Here is a 26,924-nt window from a genome sequence, read left to right as displayed (position 1 = left end):
CACAGAAACATTTTGATTTGTTTCTGTATCAAACTATTATGAAACAAACTGTGATGAACTAATTACGACGATATTTCTTTTTTGAACTAATAATTTAAAGTAACATAAGGTTAATTTCAACATGTATCCAGTGAGGTTGGTTGTTCTTTCCCTTATTTTTGTTTATTTACCTGTTGTTATAACATTTTAATCTAAATGTAATGATTATGCTGTGTAAGAGCTGGCTGATAGGGTAAGTGTGAAATTTTTTTGTGATAGAGTAAAGGGTAGGAGCACGGTTAAATCAGTATGTAAACTAGCATTATAATTACTAAATTTATATTATATCTTATAGAAAATTAGAAAGTGATCAATGCACAAAACCTGAATAGTTATGAACACATTTTTTGGTGAGAAAATAAAAAAATATTCCATGTGGATATCGAATCATGTTAGTTCCAATGTAAGACTGGTTTTCTTTTAATTTTTATAAAAGGGAGATGTTGAGTTCAAGATATTAATGTGAATAAACTACATTAATTACTCCTTTACAGTCTGCTTACTAACTCATAAAACAACATATATTGTTTAATAACATACCGATCAATAAATTTAAAGGTTTTTCCAATAAAATATTAAAAGGAACAGTTGCATTATTTATAACATGGCAAAGTAAATGTTCTTTATCTTGTAATAAATGCCTATTAATAGTAGCATTACAATTACATTAAGTAACTGTATGGTAACTCTTCTTTTGTAGATATTTCAAACATGATTTAGTGATAAGTTTCTTATTTTTGTTATTCATATTGTAAATAATACTTTCAAACATGTGATTACATATGTAAACCTGATACAACAGTGAAAACTGTATGTGGATACAAACTAGGCAGTATTTCAAGAAAGTCAGTTAAGTTGATACTTTTCAATATTTATATTTTTTTAATTATTGTCCTTTCTAGAATAAATTGTATTTATTTAACTCACTATAATTAGAAGTACCTAAATAGATCTAATAATTTTTAATGATTCTTAAAATGCTTAATAATCTGTATTTTATCATTCAGAGTTTAAGAAACTTGAGTGTAAGAAATCATTACCTAGATTTAAGATTTTTTTAATGTTATTATTATTTTAATTTTCGATTTAGTTGTGCTTTTACAGTGCAAATCTACTACTTTTGTGTAGATACTTATAGGTACAAAATAAAGTAAGCTGATTTTAGATTTAGTTACAGTTAAAGTAGGATCCATTACAGTTAATTAATGTAACTTTTTTAATAAGTTTAAAAGATTCAAGATAGATCAGGTAATGAATCTGTAATGCTGAAAATTAAAATAGCCAAGTAAAATAATTAAGGTATGACAAACAACTGGGGGTCCACAAGTCATGTAGGGCTACCCGGTAATAATTTTTTGATCAATAATTTATTTTTTTGTTTTTAGAAGTTGTGGTCAGTAATCTGAAAATTCATCATGGAAATTTATAACCCAACAATACACCAAAATAATTCAATTTTAATTTGAAATCAAACATTCAATTACCAGGCATATTGTCAATATTTTAATGTTAAAGAGTTGCACTCTTAAAATCTGTGATTTGTTGCTTATTGGATCCTTTCCCGCAAAAGGGTTCAGTAAATGACCTTCCACATATTGGGAGATCATGATCAGATATTAACAGAGGCAAATATGGAATGTGTGCGGGAAAGTCTCATCTTCACATCTCTCTTACATCTCTACAGTTTTTAAATAGTTTACAGTTTTTTCACATTTTTTAAAAAAAATTCAGATGGCACAGGAAATAAAACTGCAGATTATCTGTGACAGCTGAATTATTCAGTTCGATTTCAAAAACTAGCTAGGGAAGAAAACAGGTTTATTCACCACTTGATTATATCCAATGAGGCTCACTTTTCCAACTCAATAGTTTTATAAATAGGTAGAACTGTAGAATTCAGAGCACCAAAAATCCATGAGTTTTACAGCAGTATGAATTGCACTTTCTTACAAGCATAGTTAGCATAAGATACAGCTGAAGGCACAATGCAAATTTTACCAAACATCAAAACATTCCAGTAATAAGTGAAAGAAAATTTTTGTTGAGAAGCATTCAATAAACTTGTTTACCGCTGGGACAAAAGCTTATCTAATTTTGAAAATAAATAGAAAAGTGAAAAAAAGTGTAGATTTAATTTTTTCCATTGATTTTGTATTTTACATTGCATAAATATTATAAATTGGAAATGGACATTGAAAATTTATATATTTTTACAAATTAACATTTTATATAGATGAAACGCGCATAGAGTTAAACTGAAATATGATTCACTGATATAAATAAAGATGATATAATAAAAAAATCATTCTTAACTCATGAAATCTAATTTCAAACAGGTTCTATGAAACACATTTTAATCATATACTAATAGCTCCCTGAAGTTATTCAAACTATTCAGCACTTATTTTTTGGTTAAAAATATTAAAATTAACCTACAATTGAGATTTTTTAAAATGCCAGAGTACATAAGAAAAAAAAGGCAAATGTTTGTAGCATCTATTTACTCATCTTAATTGCCAGCCTTATTCTATAAAGAACTAAAACTATTAACCAATACATATTAAGCACCAATAAAATGTTTATTAATAAAATATTTTAACATTAAATAAAAGAGATCTGGCAATAATAACATAAAAATTAAAAAACAGAACTGTATCATTAGTAATACTATTTAGATAAAATAATAAGAAAAAATAAAAAAAAACATTAATTATAGTTTTTAGTGTAATACCACTGTTAATCAAGTTTGTATGCTTCATTTGTAGTTGTTGAATCACCCACACAATGGCCTACTGAATACTGTAAAGAATCAAGTACTGGTAACTTTGTATAAATAACATATATAGCTATACCGAGTAATATTATTAATATGATAATTATTTTCTCTAATGAACTAATATACAATACTTCTGACTTAATATTTTCATTGAACTGCGTAATGTGATTAATCTGAAAATAAAAGAAAGAAAAAAAATATATAAATATTTAAAAAAATAAATGACGGTAATAAACAGTCTCACTTTGTTAAGGCTAATGTATAAAAAACTAGTCACTTGTTTTGAAAAAAATTACAAAATGGATTACCAAGATATTAAAGGCAATGAAATGTTTATATTATAATAATTCAAGCAAATTTCTTGTTTATTTTACAAATTAAATATACAAGGGAAAATCATTTAATTTAAAAGAGTATGACCAAAAGCAAAAGAAAACAGTTTGGGAAATGAACTGAAAATACAAAATTTGATGGTATGTTTATCTTTCATTTTGGATAAAAAAAAAACTCAGGTAATATTTTATTTAGTTCTAGGACTAGCAGGAGTTCAATTTTCAGTACTATTATCACATTTAAAGTAGCAACACATTGTATGTTTAACCCTTCAATATCTGATTATTCTGGCATGGTTTTGTCCCTTCCTTTGTGATTTTTTCCAGTTATTTAAATATTAATCCATTACTACATTTGTGCACACAAATTTCAATTTCAAATAAATTACTGATCTATGTCAGAATAAGTTTTCTTTGCTAGTGTAATCAATTTTTTATAAATTTTCTATATTTTAATAAAATATTAAACATAAATATGTTGTGTCTAATATCACATTTACATACGTAGTAGTTTTCAAATCGATTTAAATAATTTGGGCCATAATATGAATTTTAAATGCAACAATATTTTTTATTTCAATAACAATGAATTTAGAAATAAAGTGTAAAGAACAAGCAAAAATAATATAGAAACAATAATTTTAAACAAAATTGTAAACAAATAAATGTAGAACATAAAAATGATCAAGAATATACAATCTACAATCTGAACTATAAACTAAGGTTTCTTAAAAGTGAAGAAGACATTTGAAAGTATACAAGTACAAGCACTCAAAATATTTAAAATTTTATTCGTGCAATGAAAGTGTGTAAAAAAACAGTTCATTCTTCAAAAGATCACTCATAGCCTTCTAAACGATTCATTTTGCTGGGGTATTGCAGTCCAAACATACATGAACTAAATACTTCGCAAAAAAATCTCCACCTCAATACATGTGCACAGATTGCACAGGCCTATAAAAACCTTTTGTTAAATTTTATATTTTTCTCATGTATTATTTGTTGCCGATTTCAAAAATAATACTAAAAATGTCATATCAATACATTTTTTTCAGAAAGTTAGCTTTTTCATAACATGTGCGTACTAATGTTAAAGTATAAATAAAGAAACTAATAAATTAATTCTTATTTATAAAATTTATCAATGTAATTTTCTTTTTTATGAGCTGGTTTTCTTAAAACCCCCTAAATTGAAAATTTTTGTCATAAAACTGTCTATATTTAAATCTTGCTTAAAATACTGCTAGCAATAGGTATTATTTAACCAAATACTTTTGTAAGTGGAAACAAAATATAGAAACCTGTAACAAAAGTGATTCTTTTGTTATGTTCTAATCTCCCTTTTGACAGTGAATTTAGTTATATAGGATTTAATGATCTGTTGTGATATAATATGAACAGCATGGTTGTGTAAACAATCCGGATAACTTTTGTTACATGTGTAGTAAGTTTGCAATATAAAACACCAAAAAAACATTACAGATTTTATTAAATAAGTTTATCATGCGTACTTTGAAATAAAATTGGGAGATAAATATATATCATGGGCTGCTCATAAAGTTTTCGTTTGTGTGGAGGATCTAAGAAGGACAAAAGAGGAAAATAATTTTAAGAATTGGCACTTCAAAAATGTCACTCCTATGTTTGTTATTTTTGCTCTTATGATGTTAAAGGCTAAAATTTCAAACATAAGAAAACTATTTTATATCAGCACTATGACCTGTTCCACACTATTCAGAAGTTCCAGTGCCTCTTCCTCTCAAAATATTATAAAAATTTTCTGTTTCAAATACTGATGAACTAGATAACGGTTAGGATTTTCAATGCAATGAAGATAATGAAGGTTCTTAATTGTTCAATCAATCTGAATTAAATGATCTAGTAAAAGATTTAGTATAATCTAAGGATTCTGCTGACTTGTTTGGTTCCAGATTAAAAGAAAACATTTACTGGCGGCAGGATTGTCTGTTTATTTGTATAGAAAGAGAAAACAAGAATACTCTTTATTTTTAACAGGAACATGATTCTATATAATGGAATTACATTTCCAGTTTGATGTACATGTTTGGGATTGAGTACAAAGGAAATGAATGAAGAAATTTTATTCACTCTTCTGCAAGAAGCATGAAAGCTGTTCTTTTGCATGATGGGAACAAATATGCCAGTATAGTGCTGCTGTACACTCTAATTAGAGCTAAAAGAAAGTTACTTTAATTACGAACTGGTAATTACTAAATAAAATATAAAGAACATAACTTCATGGTTTGTGGAGATCTTGAAATATTGACTGTGCTTCTGGGTAAGCAGGATACACATATAAAATCTGTTTCTTGTGTAAATAGGACAACTGTTAACGAGAACAAAATCTGTTATTAGATTTTTGTGTTAGCAAAGAAGTGTAAAAAAAAATTACAAAATGGATTACCAAGATATTAAAGGCAATGAAATGTTTAACGATAAAGTGATAAACTAATGGAATTAACTAATTAAATATGTAACTCTTGAGTCCAGAAATAACAAAAAAAAGAAAGGATCCTTTGTCTCCAACCCTTTAGGGAAGGTTTTGAATAAAACAAAATATCATCAGAAAGTATTAAATGGTTTCCTTTGGTCTTCTTTCATCCTTCTTTCTTTGAAATGTTGCACCTCCTTTTAATTTAGTTATGATTCATGCATATGATTACAGTAAATCATATGCATGATTTTCTGTAATCATGTAAAAGATATAACATATGAAAGATATATTTTAAATCAGAACACACAATTACAAATCATTCAATTCATACACTTAAAACCATGAAAACGTCTTATTTCTTTTAAGCATCCATAGTAGTGTCAGACATTCACTATTATATGTAGTATTGTTACATTGCTTCTACTGCCATTTCTAAGTATGAACCGTTTAAAAAATCTTCCCATTAATTTATTTAAAATAAAAAATTAAATTATTTATTTATAAATTAAATTAAATTGACTAATTTATTTATTTACAAATATTAAAAATACATAAATTAAAAAAAATTATCAATTTTAGATTTCAACATTTCTTTGTGAATGAATTTAATAATAATAATTTTAAAAAAATTTGTAACCTTAAATTTTCTGTACCCAACCAATGTTTATTATTATGTGTGCAAATAATTTTCATTAATGTCTTCTACATTCTGATTTATTGTTAGTTATTTTTTTAATGTAATGCGCGTAACACAAATAGATGTAAAAATAATTATTCATATTAGGTTATCACTGGACTGGTCTAGTGATCAACTCATTGTTGCAAAATCAGTTGTTTAACAGCTGATTTTCGAAGTCAAAGGTTCTGAGATTCAAATCCTTGTAAAAGTTGATTGCTTTTGTAATGAATTTGAATACTAGACAGTGATCACCAGTGTATGATGGTGGTTGGGGTTCAATTAACCACACGTCTCACGAATGGTCAGCCTGAGTTTGTACAAGACTATACCACATTTACATGTCACTCATATCATCCTCATCAAATTGAGCCACAGGGAGGGGGGGTTGCTTATTGTTCACTAGTTGAACAAATTGCAACACACACATTAGGGAAAAAAATTAATATTAGGTTACTTACATCTAAGTTAAACTACTTTTTTATTGTTTTGTTACAGGCCTGTATCTCTAATGAATTTTGCGATACAAATTGCATCAGGAATGAAGTATTTAGAATCTAAAAATTTAGTTCACAAAGACTTAGCAGCAAGGTGAGTTAATTTTATGTTCCTTGTTATGTATGTTTCGGTTAGAACTTATCACTTATAGTTGTGGTAAATTAAAAATTGTTATGTAATGATTTTAGTAATCAAATTTTTTCTAACATGTTGATTGTCAAAAGTGCAGATGACATTCTTTAAAAAAAAAACTACTATAAGTGAAAGATTAATTCATATCTTATTATAGTAGCTTGCAAATTAATTTGAACATGGAGAATTTTTTGTTTATTTTTTTGTTATGGCAATAAACCTACTCTAGCACAGGATCAGTTTTTAGTTAGGAAAAGTAAACTTGTTCCAAAATTATCTGTTGTGGACTTAACTTGAGAATTAGCTACTAGTGGAACATATTATATGCGACAACTGTTAGACACTGACTTCTTGCAGTTGGTTAGAAAGCTCGTCAACCAGCTAAAAAGCAGCTTCTAACACAGGCAATATGCAAAAAAGGCTCTTGAGTGATAAAGCACAAGCTAACTAGACCAAAGAAGACTGGAAATATGTTTGTTTTATGACAAGTGACTTTTTGACTTTTTATGTTCAGGGGAAACATGTTGAAAAGCATCAGATGAAAATATACTGGCTCATACTCAGCAATCAGTTAAACATCCACAGAAAAAAGGTTTTGGTGTTGTTTCTGATTTGAAGGCCCTTGTTCATTACTTTCAGTAGATGGTATATTGAAAAGTGATGGATATTTCAAGATTCTGAAGGAAAGGGTTGTGACACAACTTCAAACAATTTCCCACAGTACAATGAAGAATTTCAACAAGATTTTGGTGCCATGCCATACTGTCAAAAGAATGGGAACATTCTTTTAAGTAATATTTTCACAATTCATGGTTTGCCTCTTGATTCTTTGTTTAACAGTAATATTAATTTCCTTGATTCCTAACAAAAAAAAAAATGAAATACAAACTTTTACACACAGTATTCTGTTATCATTCTAAATAGTATGGCTGGAACTGATATTTATATGAAACCATGATAAATGAACAATTTTGTTCTACTGTTCTGTGCAGTATCTTAAGCTTGTTGTTGACTAATGCTATTATCTATTAACTAATTAATCATATTATTAGTTATTTTCAGAATCTACAATAATGTGGATATAGAAAAAGTTTCTTGTGAATTAGAACTTTAAAAAAAATGCTTTACTCAGCCTCCCTTTGAACTACAGACACCTCCTTACACATTGGATAAATTTTCTGCCCCAAATACCATATGCTGTTTGGAGTTTTCATTGTATAAATGAATCATATAATAATCAAAGAGCATAAGAAAGAAGTAATAATAAAAAAGGAAATCAGACAAGGATGTTTCCTATCCCCATTACTCTTTAATCTTTACATAGAACTAGCAGTTAATGATGTTAAAGAACAACTTAGATCAGAATAACAGTGCAAGGTGAAAAGATAAAGATGCTACAATTTGATGATGAAGTAATTCTAGCTGAGAGTAAAAAAGATTTAGAAGAAACAAGGAATGGCATGGATGAAGTCCTACACAAGAACTACCATATGAAAATAAACATATATGAAAATAAACAAGAACAAAATGAAAGTAATGAAATGTAGTAAAAATAAAGTAGATGGACCACTGAATATGAAAGTAGGACGAGAAAAGGTTATGGAGGTAGAAGAATTTTGTTATTTGAAGTAGAATTACTAAAGTTGAACAGAGCAGGAGCAATATAAAATGCCGAATAGTACAAATGAAACAAGTTTTCAATCAGAAATATAATTTGTTTACATCAAAAATTAATTTAAACATCAGGAAAGCATTTTTGAAAGTACAGATGGCCCAAAAGTTGTAGTACAGCCTATTATTTCAGAAGTTGTAAAGAAAATGAAATATTTGGGTGCATCCCAACCCCGTAGAGGGAAGACACCAATCTTGTGACGTTACCAGTCGCCACACCACCCCCTTCGTTCCAAGCCCTGAGGGGCTTTACCGGAAGTCGTCTTTAGACCCTCTAACTGATTGCATCTCGCAGTCATCAGCCAGGCCTCGGTTGGGATGCTACCGATGAAAATGTCTCAGTAAAATACATATCAAATTTCACCTTCACGTAGGTCCCAATCAAACATCTTCTCATCCAACCTAACATGATTCCCTCAAACTAATTGACCGAAACTGCGGAACCGCGAACCCTGCGCCTAGTAAAGATTTGACATCACTGTTCGTGACTGTGAATGCCTCAGAGAACGAACGAGATTAAAGTTAAATCAGTGCTATACTCATCCCAATCAAAATTATGCCTTACGCAACATAGAAATTCAGATCTGCACCCAAATAAGTAGCCCAATTTAGATCACCTAACAAGGGGAACGCAACCTCATTCCGGTCCGCGCAGGAGCCGGGGACAAACCCCACACCTCATCATGGTGTTGGCATTACCAAGTCACAATCAGGACTGCCACTGGCGAAGGGAAGCCACATCCTCAGTCGCATGGGTGTATCCAAACATTTGGATACACCAACATAAATTAGGTATGAGAGCCCAGTTCTGGAGTATAACACAACAATGACCGCTATTTGAGATCCACCGTTTTGAATCGCCGTCCATTTATTTAAGTGGGAAGGGAGTCATGTGATGTACCAAAACAGACTGAAATTTTACCTAGAATTCATTTCTGCAATCAAATTTCACATAACTGTTATGGTGTAGGAGTTACTGGCATCCAAAATTGACACTAGAGGGTTACATGATGTGTTCAATATGTCGACCATTTTGTTGAATGCAAAACCCCAGTCACTTAATCCAGTCAGCAGACACTCACAGAAGCACTTCTGGTGTGATTTCTGTGGAGCAAAGTGTAATTCTTTGTTGCAGATAGTGAACATTATGAATCTTCTCTGTGTAAACAAGTTGCTTCAAATCCCCCCACAAATAAAGGCCATAGATGTGAAGTCTGCTGACCTTGGTGGCCATTCCACTGGGCCACGGTGACCAAACCAATCCATTGCCAAGGAAATTGGACATTAAGCCACTGACGAACATTTAGCCCAAAGTGTGGCAAGCACCATCTTCTTGAAAAAATGAAAGGAATCCATCTTCATTTAAAAGGGAAGGAAAGACAGTGTCTCTCAGCATGTCCAAGAATCGCTAAAAATTAAGGTTTCCATCGATGAAGATTGGTCAAACCACACGGATACTCCATATCCCACACCACACCATAATTTTATCATCTCCAACAACATAGGTTGGGTCAATCCAGTGTGGATTTTCATCACACCAATATACCAATATTAGTATCGATGTTGGCAGAATCACCGGATTCCACCGGTTCACCTCACCACTGACATAAAACATTGCTTTGTCACTGAGTAGGATTCTCTGTGGGAATGTAGGGTTGTTCTGATATTGATGTAATTCCCACATACAGAACTCGATGGGTCTGTCTGGGTCATCCTCAGAAAGTTTTTGCGGTATTTGCATCGTAAATGGGTGCCATTTTTTACTATGAAGAATATGCAGAATGGAGGAATGGCTAACACCAATTTCACTTGAAAGACATTGAGTGCTGCATTGTGGGCTCCTAGCAAAGGCGGCTTAGACCATCATTGAGGTTGTCTCATCAGTGGAAGATCTGGGACGACCACTACGTCGCCTGTCAGACACATTTCCAGTTTCCTTGAATTTGGATATGAGACATGTAACAGTGTTATGCAAAATCGGTGGTCTCTCTGGGTGGCACCTGCTGAAATCTGCTGCAATGACTCAACTGCTTCATTCATCAGACATCAGGATCACTACAATTTGCTCTTCCTTCATCAAAGCCACCATATGTTGCCTGCAAAAGAATAAGATTTTCAAACTTTTGGATGCTAATAACTCCTACACTGTAACAGTTATGTTAAATCTGATTGCATAAATGAATTCCTGGTAAAATTTCAGTCTATTTTGATATATCACATGACCCCCTTCCTATTTAAATAAATGGACGGCGATTCAAAATGGCGGTCGTTGTTGTTTTTGCCCAAAAGGTGAGCCCACATACCTAAATTTATGTTGTTGTATCCAAATGTTTCATTTTCTTTACAACTTCTGAAATAATAGGCTGTACTGAGACTTTTGGACCACACCGTATATGTTTGGAGCGTAGCTTTAAATAGAAGTGAAACTTGAATGATCAGAGTGCCTGAGAAGAAAAGATTAGAAGGTTTTGAAATGCAGTGCTGTAGGAGAATGTTAAAAATTAGGTGGGTGTATAAAGTGACAAATGAAGAGGTGCCGCAGCAAATTGATGACGAAAGAAGCATATGTAAAAATATAGCCAAAAGAAGAGAGACTTACAAGACAAATCATAAAACACCCTTGAATAGTCACTTTGATATTGGAGGGACAGGTAGATGGGAAGAATTGTACAGGCAGGCGACATTTTGAATACGTAAAACAAATTGTTAGGGATGTAGGATGTAGGGGATATACTGAATTGAAATTACTGGCATTAGATAGGGAAATTTGAGAGCTGCATCAAACCAGTGAAATGACTGAAGATAAAAAAAAATTAATCTTACATAGACATGGATTTTCTATCATTGTTTCAAATTCAGAATTTTATGTTTTTGTAAATTGGATTTACAAAAATGGTTGAATTTTATTATATTCTAAAATATTATGTATTTATTGAGTTCTTGTTCAGAAAGTATGGCAACCCCTAAGTAACTTTTCAATGGTTAAACATAGAAAAACAAAGTTTAGCAAATGCTTCTAACTTGAAATGATCAATTTTGTTGTTAGATCACCACAGCTCAAATTCCCTGGGGCTTTCATAGGAAGGAATTCAAAAGTTTTAAATAGCTTTATGGTTTGGTGGTCTTATACTGAAAAATAGATCATTTTGAAGTAGGAACTTTTGCTTAATTTTATTTATTTTAAGTTTTACTGTTGATCAGTTAGTTATTTAAGAGTTACTGTAGACCACTTTTGAAACTAGCTTTGAAAAACACTAAATGGCCACTATTAGAGTTAGAATTGTCATAGCCCAACAGTTTTTTTTATGTCAAAGATTTGTATTTTTCAATACCCTTTAAAGTGATTCCAGTTTTCCAAGTGAGCCCCCCTGGATCCTTGAAGAGTGGTGGTCTATTAATGAACAAATTCATCGTTTTGAGATGAGAGCATTTCTTAAATCTCATTTTTTATTTATAATAGTTGAAAAGTTATTTAAGAGTTGCCATACTTTATGAACCCTACATATATATAGATATGATAGTTAACTGTTAACATTCCTCTAAATTTTTATTATTTGTACTACAGAAATACTATTTGAAATAATTGACCAAGAAGTTCATATTTGCATTTTTTTTCTTTATAGGAAAATTAATATTTAAAAATGAACAATATAATTGTTGAACTAGTTGCTGAAATATCTTTGAAAATTTGTTGAAATTGAACTGTTGGAGAATTAAATATAAAATAAATGTATAACTAAAAAGAGATTACTATATTTAAAGCTTAATTTATCTTATGTTGTTTTGTTATTTGATATTATGATCGTTAATTAATTTTTAAAATACTTTTCACTAACTGTATTCATTCAGAGTTGTTTAAAGATTAATTCTTGGAAACTAGTTAACATACTACTGATTTTTGAATTTTTTTTTTTTGTTTTTTAGGAATTGTTTAGTTGGAAGAAATTTTATAGTGAAGATAGCAGATATAGCCATATGTAATTCTAAGTACAGTGAAGATTACAGTGAAATTGGAGGACGACCACCTGCTCCAATTAGATGGTTACCTTGGGAAAGTATTTTATTGGTAATGAGATGTTTTATTTTAATAGAATAATTGTTATTAAAAAAATATTATGCACCACATAAATTTCTCATGTTTTGAATTGTGAATTTCTAGTACTAACTGTTTTATAATTATTGGATATGGTGTTGTGTTGTGTTAAGGACCTTTGTAGTTAGTAATTTGTTTGAACAAGATGTATGATATCTTCTTCTTCTTGCCCATAATATTTAAACTTTCAGCTTGTTCCAGTCCTAAATTTAGTTTTTCAAATACCATCTATTTCTACCTTCTTTAATACCATCTACCTTCTTTTTGGGCAACCAAAATCTTTAGCGCTTGTGGTTTATACTGCATGTCAGATTCTGGAGTGGCCTTTTACAAATCTTAAAAACTTCTTTTATGTAGCTTGAATTTTACTCTACCCTTTAAATTACCCTTACCCTTTAAATTTAAATTCATTTTGCTTGTAAGAATACAAGCGAAATGAATTTTAATTTATGGATGTCATATATATTTTTAGTAGTTGATGGGGTGAGCCTACCCATTTCAGCAAATATATGACAAGTGAGCGGTTAGGACACGTAAGTTGGTGGTGTATGGCTTCACGCTTGGTCCACTCATGCTGTTAGGTAAGCTCTAGGAGCTATTTAGGATTCTGGTCGCTAAACTGTATCGAGGCTCAGTAGCCGTTTGTGGCACAGACATTTGGTCGTATGCTTTAGGGCAACCGAATGGGGTGGTGGCAGGAGAAATGCCAAGCAAACCTACCCTTTCTTACCCAAAACTCAAGCTTTGTTTCCATATAACAGCATTTTAACTGTTATTATTTTGAAGTATATTAACTTAGTGTTTTTTCTAACTTTATATATTAAGCTGTGATTTACAGTACTACACATCGATTATGTACGTAAATGTTCCCATCATATGTGGAACATTCATGTATACAACTGGTGTGTGGTACTATAAAACAACAGTACTACTTAGATAATTTTACAGTACAACTCAGATAATCAAAAGCAGACATTGTTTCAGATTTACATTACATTTTGAACTACTAATTTTGATGACACAGTAACTTGCCTTAAAATTTGGAGAACAAATTTTATTCGTTTAAAAGATAAATATTGAAAATCATCCTCCTCAGTTTCTTGAATTATGGTCTGATTATCTACAGAATAACAGCTTATTAATTTTACATATATACATCAGAGTAATAATCCTGCACTCACTACAGCTTTTCAACACATCAGTATCTCATTGACGTAAATATTAAATAATGTAGGGGAGAAACTGCACCCTTTCTTAATCCTTTATTAATAACTATGAGTATTTCATCTAATATAGATAAAAATCTATCTTACAATTTACAATTTCTAACAATTTTATTATCTTGATAAAGTCTCTTAATTGCAATAATCAAATGAGCTGGGTCACCAAGAATATCCAAAACTACCACAGTTTTCTTCTAAAAATGTATTTGCTTAACCGCAAAATGTATTTTGCCCATACATTTGAGAGAAGACCATCAATAATGATCTACAACTTTTACTTTCCATACAATTATAACTTTTATAGTTTGTGTTTATAACACTCATTTCTTAATAGTTATCATAATTCTCTTTACTTCCTTTTTTAAATAATGAGATAATAACTGCTATTGTAAGTATTAAGAGTCACATGCCTTGCCGAACATATTTAACACATATGTAAAAGTTGTAACCTTAAAAATTCTCCACGTTTAAATAACTTAGCATAGATTCCTTTTGATCCATTTCCTTCTTATTCTCAAGTTTTAATCATTTATTCTCAAGTTTGTCTTATTTAACTTATTTGCTTCTAACAAATCTACATCAATTACTTCTTTAGGAAGTGACCTTCCTTGTTTGGATTCCACCATAAATTCGTATGATGCTTCTATAATTTCTTTTCTACAACTGCAACTGATTGCAATGTTTCCTTTCTGAAATAGATACTTATGTATTTCAATATTTTGTAAGCTACTGTCATCTATAGATGTCATTCGCTATCCTGGTAATAAACAAATTTCAAGAGTCTTTGTGACATTTCCTTTGATGAAATTTTCTCCATTATGCCTTAGTCTGTATTCTTCCTTTATTCACTTGGGTTTTGCAGGTATTTCCAATAACCAGCTTTTTTGGTCCTCTGCTCTTTAATTTGATTATTCCATATTTTTACACACATTTTGTTTTCTACACTTTTTCTTAAATCTATGTCATCATGAGCTGCTACCTCTACTTCTCATCTAACATTTTGCCATTCTATTTTAATGTTGAATGTGTGGTATAAATTACTTATTAAACTTAGAATGATATAATTTTTACTGAAATTTTAGGTCAGAATCGTAGAAATATTTCTTTCTTAATCTATTTTAGTACTATGTGCAAAATCACATAAGGAGTGAGGTTGCAAATATTTTAGAATCTACAATCTACACTGGAGAAATTCCTTTGAGTGGAAGTTATATATGACTTCTTGGCTTACTCAGTAGTCCTGCTGCAACCCTTCTACCACTCTATATTGATATGGAAGGTGATAATTTTTACTTTTTGATAAAAAAAGAACAGAATGCATTATAAAAAGTTTTTTAATTTTTAATAAATCTAGTTTTTTTGAAGAGTGCAACTGAAAGTTGACTTTTTTTTTTAATGTAATTCTTATAATATTTAATTTACTTATTGGCATTAAAGTTAAACAATAATCTTTTCCAATCCTATTAAACCATACTGTAATATTGACTGGACCAATAAAAAATGGGGTGTACAAAGAGCTGACAGTGACAAATAACTTAAAAAATATTTTTTTTTTCTGTTAAATGCATTTTATAAGGTATCTTAATATTTTTTGTTTCGATTTCAAATATGCAGTCCAAAATTGAATGGAGGGATGAGTTTTTTAATAACACTGATCCTTTTTTAAAAAATTATATAGCCTATAGTATGATATTATCTTAGTTAATATCTGTTTTTCTTTAGCTTTCTCCTATATTTGGGCTCCATTTTTTCTAGAAGTTTGTTTCCATCATTGACGTGTCCTAATGAAAGCATTCACTGTGCTCATCACTTAGATTTCCAAGATTAGGTGAAGAAAAGGAGAAATGTGAATGAATTTTTAGAGACTTACTGCATTCCAGTTTTTTATAATCTTCAAGAAATTCACCCATCAATTTTATATAATTTTCAGTCATATTTTTTCTCAGGAATGATTTAATAATATTTTGAAATTATAACTTTGCTGTTTTCTCAGATTTATTCAGACTCCTCTCAAAGTCTGAATCCTTTATTAAGTGTTGTTTCATTTTTATTAGAAATTAAAGAGTTGTTAACTTTACAGTAAAAGTAATCATCTCTTTCTTGCACTAATGATCCTGATAGCATTCTGTAAAACTACCTAAGAAAATAAGTTAAAACTACCATTTTTCAATAAAAAAAATTTATTAACCTTGGAAAGAGGATATTTTTATTTTCAGCACTGGTCTTGCTGCCAATTATTCCACTCTGAACCATTTATAAGTATGTTTCATTTAAAAGTGTCTTCATACTATCATTATTACAAACCTTGACTCACAACAAATTGTTATCAGTGTTTAGTGTTAATAGAGAAAAATTATTTTAACTGTTTTCATATTTTATTAGTGACAATTACAAAAAAAAAAAATAAGTATTAGGACAAATTTTATGGTCATATTTGCATACAGTATCAAAATATACATAAGGATGAGCTAAAATTATCTGTGTAACAAAACTCTTATGTAATAAAATCAATCTCTCAATTTACAAACACATAAACCTTAGTTCAGACCCTTTTTTAATATATTATGCATGTTTGTAGCTAGATCAGGATATTGAGAGTTGACAATTGAAAATGTTTATTTAATTACAATTTATTAGTTTAGGATCATAAATAAAATAAGACAAATCAATAATAATAACAATAGTAATGATAATAAATAATAGTAAACAAATAATAACAATAGTAATCACAACTACTACAATAATAATAATAATAATAATAAATGTCAGTAATCATAATAAACATTGATTACATACAAAACAGAACTTAAAGTAATTGTCAGGATTTATTTATAAGTAGTTAAATATTGAAAACCAGAATTCCATCCCACTGATAGTTACTGGGTCCAGTAACTCTTCTCATGGAACAACACCTGTTTATGTGTGTCAGCAGGCAGTATTACAAAGCACGATTGTTAAACGGACCTGTTAGCTTTACTAAAATGATTTCTTTTAGCTCCTTCCTGGATTCCTCCCATAATTATATTTTCTACTACTTCCTTCTTAATTGGTAGGGATCTGTTACTCAGGTCCGTTATACTGGTCTTGTTACAATACTATTAACATAATAATTCCACCTTAGATGTTGATCAATTAATAACCCAAGTGTTTAAAAATTTTCTTCTTTTTGTATTCTGTACAGTTGTATGGATTTAATATAGTTACTATTAGCAGTTCACAATTTTAATATTGATTCTAGAGACTAACCAGTAACATTCTGTTAGAAAGTTATGTACTAAATTTTTGTGAGGTTTAGAAACTTACTATAATCCAACCAATCCTTAACTCTAGCTAACCGAAGTTCCTCTAATTTATAGACTACATTTCAGTTTAAAGAATTATAATTATTTAAATTGCTTGTTCATTTAGAAATACTCCTTTTTTATTATTTTGTAAGTATTTATTTAGTTATTATTTTTATTATTATCATTTTTTCTATTATTTTACTAAGTATTTAGTTTTTTATACACTATTTCAACAATATCTATGAATGATTGTTGTTCACAATTGAAGTGAGCATTTTTTCTACATATATATATATATATATAATATATATATATTCTTTTTTTAAATAAAAATGGTTATTGAATTACACATTTATTATTTATTACTAAAAAAATAACTTGTTTAATAACAACTTAATTATAAATTTTCTGATTGTTGATTGGTCTATGCCTATTTCAGTTCTTATGCAATGTGGTTAAAAGGTTCTGAGACTAACCCTACAAAAACAAATAGATAAAAGGTATTTGAACGAAGCAGTGGCAATGAATCTGATGATTCATCTTACTAGTTGTGTCCATATGCATCAGTATCTATATATACTCCCTTTTATGAACATATCACACTGTTTTCATGATCTTGTATGGACTACAAAGTAGAGTGGAGCGATTATATTAAATTCTGTGTTAACCACCTGAAATTCAGGATGAAAATATTATTTTAAATTATCCAGCAAGCTTACAAAAACCTAGCATTGAGTTGGAAAAGGTATTTAGAGTGACAATTTTTAATATTAGATTAATTCTACTTTCCATCAGTTGTCAGTGTCTGAGATCATCAGAATTTTTTAATGCCTAGATGAGCTCGGTAATATAATCTCCATCATATAATCCTCTTCCTTCATTTCTTTTTTTATTACGCATCACTACATTAACCAAATCCATAAAGCATGATATCCAGGCTCTCTCCATAAAGCATCTTCTTTCTTTTCTCTACCTCGTTTATACTAAGTCAGCAGAACCTATGTTAGATATTTATTGTGGTATATTATCTGATGTGACTCTTTTCTTTATTATTTTTGAAAGGAAGTCTTTACTCTTTTAAACTCTATTAACTTCACTTTCCTGTTCCCATCTAACAGATCTATAGCCTCACGCTTGCATTTCTATCACAATTCTCTTACCATATTTGTTTTTACTCCGACATAACCTATGATTGTTTGTAATTTATTTGTTGGAAATATAATTTGTTTCATTGGAAACTATGAAATCCTTGTACCCCTTTTTCCTCTTCTTGAAATTAAATTTATTAATTTTAATTTGGTAAGTACATACTTCCAATCATTTTATATAAATGGAATGCTACTATAAGCCATTTTTAAATTTAGGAAATGAGTTCTGATGTTATGTTGAGATAAAATCTACTTGAAGTAATATTTTTTCAGTAATATTGGATATAAACAATCTTATTTTACGACTTTTTTGTAGGAACGATATACTTGTGCCAGCAGTGTATGGTCTTATGGTGTAACTGTGTGGGAAATTCTTGGACTTGCACAACAGAAGCCATTTTTACATATGTCAAATGATCAAGTCATTCAAAATGCTGAAAACATGTATTATGGTGGAGAATTACAGGTTAATATTATATTTTAATTGTTTTTAAAAATTCTGCTTTGTATTTCTGAGCATGTATATGTTGTTATTAATTGATTGATCTATTTAATTAAAAATAGGTTATATCTAACTTATCCATACTGAAATAACAAAATTCATCAATAAATGTGACAAAATATAACATTCTTAAGAAATTTACACGTGTGTAACCATTTGCTGAGGAATACGTCTTATAGAATTAGTTCAGTTATTGTTAAAAAATGTTTTATAGGATAAATACTTATGTAAACAAGGTGCTGCTTTTTTTTACTGCATGTAAAATTATTATCAGTTATTTGATTATATGATTTTTAAACTGTTGTAAATTGAAATAAATATCTTTTTATTAATATTTTAATTGTGCATGGTAGACTTAAGTTTAGTATTAATTATATCTTACTTTTAAATCTTTTTTTCTTTTTTTTTAGGTTCTATTACCAAAACCTAATTTGTGTCCACCAGAGGTTTATGAACTATTATGTGCTTGTTGGCGAAGAGATCACACTCAGAGACCGACATTTAAAGAAATATATTTGTTCCTAAAACAAAAAACATTTAACAACAAATCTGATGAACCACAGTATTCAAAGTAAGTACTCAGAGAAATTTTTTTTTCACTGATGAATTATAATTCAACACAGATGCTTACAAAGAAGGTGGTTATCAGTAGGTGCCGCATGTTCCACAAATGGAATAGGAGCAGCTCCAGCTCCTGCTCCTGTGGCACTTGGCTGAGGAAAAAGGGAAAGGAAAAAGGAATAGGAAAGGGGTAGCAAAAGGAAGGAGTTGATAATTGATCCAGAGTAGGTCTGCCTGTGATTGAGATAGTTTACAAAAGATAGAAACTACACAACTTACATTTTTAACGTACTTAAGTTGTTCGATTCATACTAAAGAAATTTCCTAACTTTTTAAAGTAGGTATCATTAACAACACTACCACTAGGAATACCACTGAAGAAATAACTATTATTTATGACTGCATAGGACTCCATTATCTAAGTCTCTTTGATGTGACTGTTTAGGCCATGCGGTCCTTCCAGTACATTTTATACATTCCGACCTTCGTACCCTTTCTACTGTTGAAAATGTTCATGTTGTGAGATTTTTCTTGTGAGTGTGAAACAAGTATTTTTGTTCTTGATTTTCTTGTTTAATCTTATTTTATTTGTGGTGTCTTCTGGTATAAGGCCAATTCCTTCAGAACCTCTCTTATTTCTCTGATCCATCTGCATCCTGTCTTGTTGCTTATAGAGTTGAGGTTGAACTGTACTAGCTGTTTCAGAAGTCTTGAATCTTGCATTCTCATGATACGTACAAAGAATCCGTCTCCTCTTATGCATGGTATCAGTGATGGATTCTAACTCTTTGTACACGACTCTGTTGGGCACAATCCACCACTTTTTAGATATTTTTTATTGATGTAGGTTCTTCCAATTCTTTCAATTGTCTGGAGTCTGTCTTTGATTGTTTGTTCAGATGGAAGAGTTTTTCAGCTACATAAGTGGCTACTGGTTTTATAACTATGTTGTAGTGTCTTATTTTTGCATTTATTAACAGGCATCTTTTATTGTAAGTGTACCAGATTAATTTTTGAATTTTAGCTAGTTTGTTTCTTCTTATTTGGATTAAGGTTTTTTCATTTAGATTGTTTGTTATTATTTCTCCGAGGTATTTAAATCTGGCTACTATTTTGATTTCATTACCATTTATGTTTACTTACTTCTTTTAATCATGTTGATTTTTGGAACTAATATCTGTCTTTTCAAATGATATTTTGAGGCCCATTTTAATTGCAATGTTTTAAGTTCTAATATCTATGATTTAGCTTCGTCAATGTAGTTTGCTAGCAGTGCCAAATAGTCAGCAAAACCAAGACAGTTTGTTTTGACTTTCCGGCCTATTTTTACTTTTTGGGGGCATTTTCTGAGCCATTCCCTCTTTACCATTTCTAGAGCACTGTTGAATAACAGTGGTGACAGCCCATCGCCTTGGTGCAGCCCTGTTTTGATCTCAAATAATTCCAAGAGCTCACTTCTAAATTTTACCTTCGACTTTGTGTTTGTGAGGCTCAGTTTTATCATGTTTAGTAATTTTGTATGTAGTCTGAGGTGTTTTAGAATTTTTAGTAGGGATTCTCTATGGGTGCAATCTAAGCTTTCTTGAAATTTACAAATGTTATCACCATGTCTTTGTTTCTTTTCCCGTTGCAATTTAGGTATATGTTAAAATATTTACCTAGGATTTGTGCATTGCCTTTATTGATATGGGCCAGTTTACTGTTTTTATTCTTTATTAGTATGGTTGGGAGGTTTGTACGTTTAGAGCTGATATTTGAAGGTTTTGTCACTAGATTAAATAGTCTCTTGACTGTATTTAATCTAGTCTTTTGACTTCAGTATGTCTTTTTGGTGTTGTTTTATTATTCTTAGGGTTCGAGTAGTTTCTTTTCTTTGTTTTACTAAATTATTAAATGAACAACCGTAAATTTTATAATTAATTGATTGTTTCTGATGATGGATGTATAAAATCCAAAAGCGCTAGAATAATTTACATTCACTATTGTTGGTAAGTTGAACCTTTATTACTTATATAATTTTGTTCTTTTGCTCTATCTCCCTTCAGTTTAAATATTTTTCAGACGTATTTTGAAAGTTTATACTTCATATATAGAGCTGTCAAGAAATGTCTTCAATTTTTTTAAATTATAGACCCCAGACCTTAAAGGCAGAAAGTATTTTTGAAAATTTTCTTTTTCTTATTTTACCTTTTACTGAAGAAGGTTTTAGATTTTGATAAAACTTTACTTAGCAAATTTTTTAAGCTTAACACCTATATTTATGAGTATTTTTAGAAACATTCTGCTTAAATTTATTCCCTACTTCCAAAAAATATATGTGTATTCTATTTTTTGCTTTTTGACTTTAACTCTTTTAATTTTATTATAAAAATGTTTTTCTTCATCACTTAAAAGATTATCTAAATTAAAGTAACTTTGGCACCTACATTGTAATCTGGACACAAAATGAGAAGCAATTTTTTCATTGTTTTCATTAAAGTTATACTTCATTATTTCAATATTTTTAAACAATTCTCTTTTAAATTAATCTTTTTTTTTGTTAGAAATCACTTCTTTAGAAATAAATTTTTCCTTGATTTCCCTCATAGATTAAGAAAGCCCCAAAAATCAAAAATCTTTACATACAAAATTTGGTAGCATTCAAATTTTCAGCTTGTGCTAAAAGATTTAGACTTATTCTGCTTATCTTATCTTCTATCCAGATATTCACCACCATCATTAATGAACAGAAAAAATATCAAGAGGTTCATCAAACTCTCCTGAATACCCTGAATATGTTTCAAATTCATAGATAACCCTGAATAATCCATACTGCTGTAGGTGTTCCAAAGTGTAAATTTTTATAAATATTTACACGTTTCATTGATATTCCAAGTCAATAAAACTTGAATGATGGTTTATGTAATCAAAAAATGCACAGCAATAGGAATTTATTCTGTCTTATATATTTTGTAACAGAATTTCAGCAACGCCTTCAAAAATACTTGCAATAGATTTATTTAGAGCTTATGTAGGATTCCCAGGTATATTATTATATTTCTTTAACGTTTTTCAAATCTGGACTTCAGGAACTCCTTGTCTAGAATTAGAAGGAACTGCAAAATTAGCAATGAAAAAGAACAATTTCCATATAATTTGAGGTGATCATTTGCAATTTTAATCATTTATTATGTCATTTCATCATTTTGTCATATTTTCATCATTTTCTAATTTTGTGGATGATTCAATGTGTTTAATTTTTGTTGAAAATCTGAAACTAGATACATATTTTCACCTGCCCAAACTTGGCTCCAACTTTGGTAAACATAAACAAAATTGCATACTTTTGGGTAGACAATATAAGTGAAATAGTGAGTTAATGATAGTAAGTGATAAACTTTGTATATGTTTTCTGCATAGTTTATTATTCAATTTGCAGAACTTTCATTAAAGTAATAAAGTTTAATTTTTGTTTTAGTTGCAGGATGAGATAGAATAACAGTAATTCATGACAGAATTTTAATTACTTTTTCTATTAGCTATATTAGTGAATAAAATCTACATTAAGCAACTTAAAATTAAACGTAAGTATGTTTAGTTAATTAATTCATTGTTAAGTAGTTCTATTATTCAGTTTTTGTTGATATTCATTTTACCCAGTTGACTGATACCATTCCAATAATGTGAACTAGTGACTGAGATCAAGTAAGATTAATGATTCACGACTTAATTAATTTAATTTCATTAAATTCACTAATAATTAATTCAATAATTTAGATATTAATTAATTCATTAATTTAATTTCATTAAACTTCAATGATGTTCCAGCTGAAAAGCCAAAAAATTATAGGAAGCAATTTTGTTCTTTAGGGAATAAAAACAAAAGAAGATTTTACACTGATAAGTACTTCATTTATTTTATCTATAATGCTGCTTATTCGGGCCAATATGTGATGTATATTTCTTATCAAAAACAGGCCAGCAGTGAACAACAAACTTTGTGGTTCCGAGAATTATGTGGCTAGGTAATGGTGTTGGGTAGAGATTGTAAACATGTTACTGTCTGGTTGTTTTGTTATCTGCAATCATAGTTTTTTATTTTTTATTTCCAGTTGTTTCGCACATTTCATTGACATTTTTATGTGTAGGCCTACATCCATTATGCGTACACCTGTATCATTACCTTTAAACTGTGTAAATTTTTGTTTTTAATCGACCTGTTAACAGTTAACTAAAATTGTGAGTTAAAATTTTGTGTAACAATATTTCAATGAATGATAAAGCTTCTTGACAAAATAAAAACATATCCACCTAACTTAAAACAGTGTATACTATTAGAACTAACCAGTATACTGAAAAGTATGATAGCTCATATCATGCTCCAAGAAGATAAAATATACCAACAATGGGCTTTAAAAGATTATGGAACATCTCAGAAAAGAAAATGTGATGGAAAAGACCCACTTGTTGAGGACGCTCTGAATGAATGTTTCACGATAACTTCGCAAGGTGTTAGTGTCAGTGGTCCAATGCTTAAAACAAGGCAAAAGACCATCGTTATGGTAAAATGGAATGGGAACAGTATGGTCAACTCACCCTATACTTATTATTTAGTACTTGCTTATACAATATATAATTATCAAATCTATTTGTTCATTTATTAATTTATCGTTGTTAAAATATATATGGTAGTTTTCTAAATTATTGGTAATGTGTATATTATTTGAAAATTTGAGTATGTCAATCAAATATTTTTTTGTTGTTGTTTATTGGTTTGGTTTTTATTGGTAAACCAATAAATTTATAATAGACAATAAATTTAAAGAAATCAAAAATCTTACATGTAAATTTAAAAAAAAAATATCATTCACAAAATTAAAAATAGTAAATACATTTTAAAGGACGATTGTATCAAACAAAATTTTAAATCAACCAATGCAAAAGCCCCTACTTCAACAGCTTTACCTAAAATACATAAAATAGATATGCCAATGAGACCTTTATTAGATTGCATTAATTCCCCCACTTATTTATTAAGTAAAATTGTATCCAAAAATGTTAAAGAACATATTAAATTTCCCATTATGCATGAAAGCAGGGACAAAATTGTCAAATAATTTCTCATATAATTTCTGTATTATCTATCTACTTTTTAGACCATATGTCAGTATGTTTATTTCAATATCTTATTTCCTATGTTACATAAAGATTTCTCGTATAACTGTTTCAGAACCACAGATTATGTTATAAATTAAACAGTGTGTATATGTGTGCGTATATATCCATTAACATGATACATGTGCATAAACAACACACACACACACACACATATATATATGTAAAGCCCAGGCATAGTATTTACTTATCTTCTTTTTTTCATTGACTTTCCTGGTGAATATAAGCAGTTAAAATGCTGATTTTCTGTAATTTCTTTAATGAAACTTAGTCAAATGTTATATAAATTATTTCAATGAAGTCTATTTTAGAACCATAAAATTTATTAGTCAAAGAAACAATATATGAGCACAACATTGTTTGATTATGACAAAATGTTTACTCTTTAATAAACAAGCAAAACTTTTTTGAAATAAAAAATTATTCACTTTTCTAATTTTTCGAGCACTGTGTATCATCCTTATATATGTATAGTATATTTTTTTTAATACAAAAAGAAATAGTAACACAAGATTATATAAATCAATTTAAATAATCTAATTGCCACTAAATTTTAGCCATTGCAGGGATTCCTGCTGTTTATTGACCTTGTAAGGATTAAATGATCAAAATACATTTAATAAGATAGCCATAAGTGAATTTGTTCTGTTTTTTTTTTTTATATTGCCCCTGTAGAACAAGTTAATTTTTTTTTAAAACAAGGTTTAATGAACATGTATGTGCCTTTCAAAATGGATAACAGTTTTAATAAAATACATGAACACTCAATCTAAATAATAACTGTACCACCTTCAGAATCGAAAGCATTAATCTCTGATATTATCAGAAGTTTCCAGAGAATGAGATGATCCTCTAAGAGTGTAAACTCAGGTAAGAGAGAACTTTGTAACTTAAGATTTTTTTTAATAGCACTTTTATATTTTACTCTTTCTATAATACCTTTTAATTTTGTTTTTAGGAAATCACAAAATGATCTTGAAATCTATTCCTGAATAAGAAGCAATTTTTATGGAAAAATATCTAATGTTAATTTTTTTTTAACTTTAATTAAATACTCATGAGGTTTGTTGATAAATCATGTTCCTTCTGTTAAATAATCTTTGTACAGACTTTTAAAGTATAAGATACATAACTAATTATCCCATTTGAACAGAAGTCAATGTCTACCATTGTCCACATAAATTAATTGGATATTAATTGGGTATTATCTATGTAGCTTTATAAATAAAAACATTTAGTATTGTTACATAAATACAAAAATGTGTGTAATTTTTGTAAATATGTATTGTATAATTAATCATTTTTATAAAAAAGTTATATTGTAAATAATATTTATTTAGTGTATCTTTTATCTTAAAATTAAGCACTAACTGAATTCATTTATGTGATTTTGTTAATAGTGTATTACGAACTAGAAAAGAAATTAAAGATTAGTGATGTTACGGTACAATCGGTTTGTATTTTTTTTAAGCTAAACAAAATTTGCAAATGTGAAAATGGATAGATAGGTTTACTTTTAAGGAATATTTCCAACTGTTATGATGTGCATATTATTTTACTTTAACTTTAATTTATTTGTAAAGAACATATGTATCTGAACTATTTATTAATTTGTATGGGAACTTAACAATTTATTTCACAAAAACATTGATCAACTGTGCCAATTAAAATGTGTACAATGACTGGTGAGGAGATAAACTTACCCATTATTGCTTATGATGTATGGCTGAAATTCAACAAATGTGGCGTAAAAGTAAATTTTATTTGCTACAAACTTACATTTATTTTTCTACATAGTCACCATTTACAGCTACACATTTCCCCCAAGTGTCACAAGGCGGTTGGTTGTCTTTCCCTATGGGGTTGGGATGTATACATTTCTCCCAATGGTAAAATAGTTTTCTCACTCAGTCAATGAAGTCTTACCTTGTTCTACAACCTTTCTTCATCCTCCATGGTAAATCTCTCTCCTTAATATCTTCCTTTAATTACAGAAAGAAGTGAAGATCACAGGTCACCAAATCTGGTAATTATGGACGGTGTGGAATAGGTTTAAATTTAAGCTTCACAAGAAAACCCTTGGTCGTTGCATGCAATGTGACTGAGCATCATCTTGTTGCAAAATTATTGGCTTTGTGGATTTCACATAACATACACATGTAAAGTATTTTAATGTCTCTATGTATCAGTATTTACAGTTGATCTGGCATCCAGATCATGTACACTTGTTTGGAATAACACTGTCAAGAGAATATTTCTATAGAGGGTTGTGTTTTGAATTTTTTTGATCGTGACAAATCATAATGCCACTATTCTATGCTCAGCAATTTTTCTTTTGGGTCATAATGATGCATCCAAGTTTTGTTTCCTGTCTGAGTAT

General features: G+C 29.4%; 1 protein-coding gene across 1 annotated transcript; it reads left to right on the top strand.

The window, feature by feature from the left end:
- The first annotated feature begins 6,779 nt into the window (after positions 1-6,779).
- Positions 6,780-25,704, top strand: LOC142329371 (discoidin domain-containing receptor 2-like). Its single transcript, XM_075373892.1, has 6 exons — positions 6,780-6,869; positions 12,504-12,645; positions 18,644-18,793; positions 19,240-19,400; positions 22,848-22,953; positions 25,503-25,704. The coding sequence occupies exons 1-5, from the start codon at positions 6,790-6,792 to the stop codon at positions 22,861-22,863; spliced, it is 549 nt and encodes a 182-aa protein (XP_075230007.1). The 5' UTR covers positions 6,780-6,789; the 3' UTR covers positions 22,864-22,953; positions 25,503-25,704.
- Positions 25,705-26,924: the final 1,220 nt, after the last annotated feature.

This window comes from Lycorma delicatula, chromosome 8 (genome assembly GCF_047948215.1).
Source record: "Lycorma delicatula isolate Av1 chromosome 8, ASM4794821v1, whole genome shotgun sequence".
Taxonomy (NCBI): domain Eukaryota; kingdom Metazoa; phylum Arthropoda; class Insecta; order Hemiptera; family Fulgoridae; genus Lycorma; species Lycorma delicatula.
Note: the sequence above shows the minus strand (reverse complement) of the source record. Positions and strands in the feature narration are given on the sequence as shown.

Coding starts and splice junctions, on each gene's coding strand:
- LOC142329371 (XM_075373892.1), top strand. CDS start 6,790: ATGAATTTTGCGATACAAATTGCATCAGGAATGAAGTATTTAGAATCT. Junction 6,870..12,503: donor CACAAAGACTTAGCAGCAAG/GTGAGTTAATTT, acceptor TTTGTTTTTTAG/GAATTGTTTAGTTGGAAGAA. Junction 18,794..19,239: donor ATTATGGTGGAGAATTACAG/GTTAATATTATA, acceptor CTTTTTTTTTAG/GTTCTATTACCAAAACCTAA.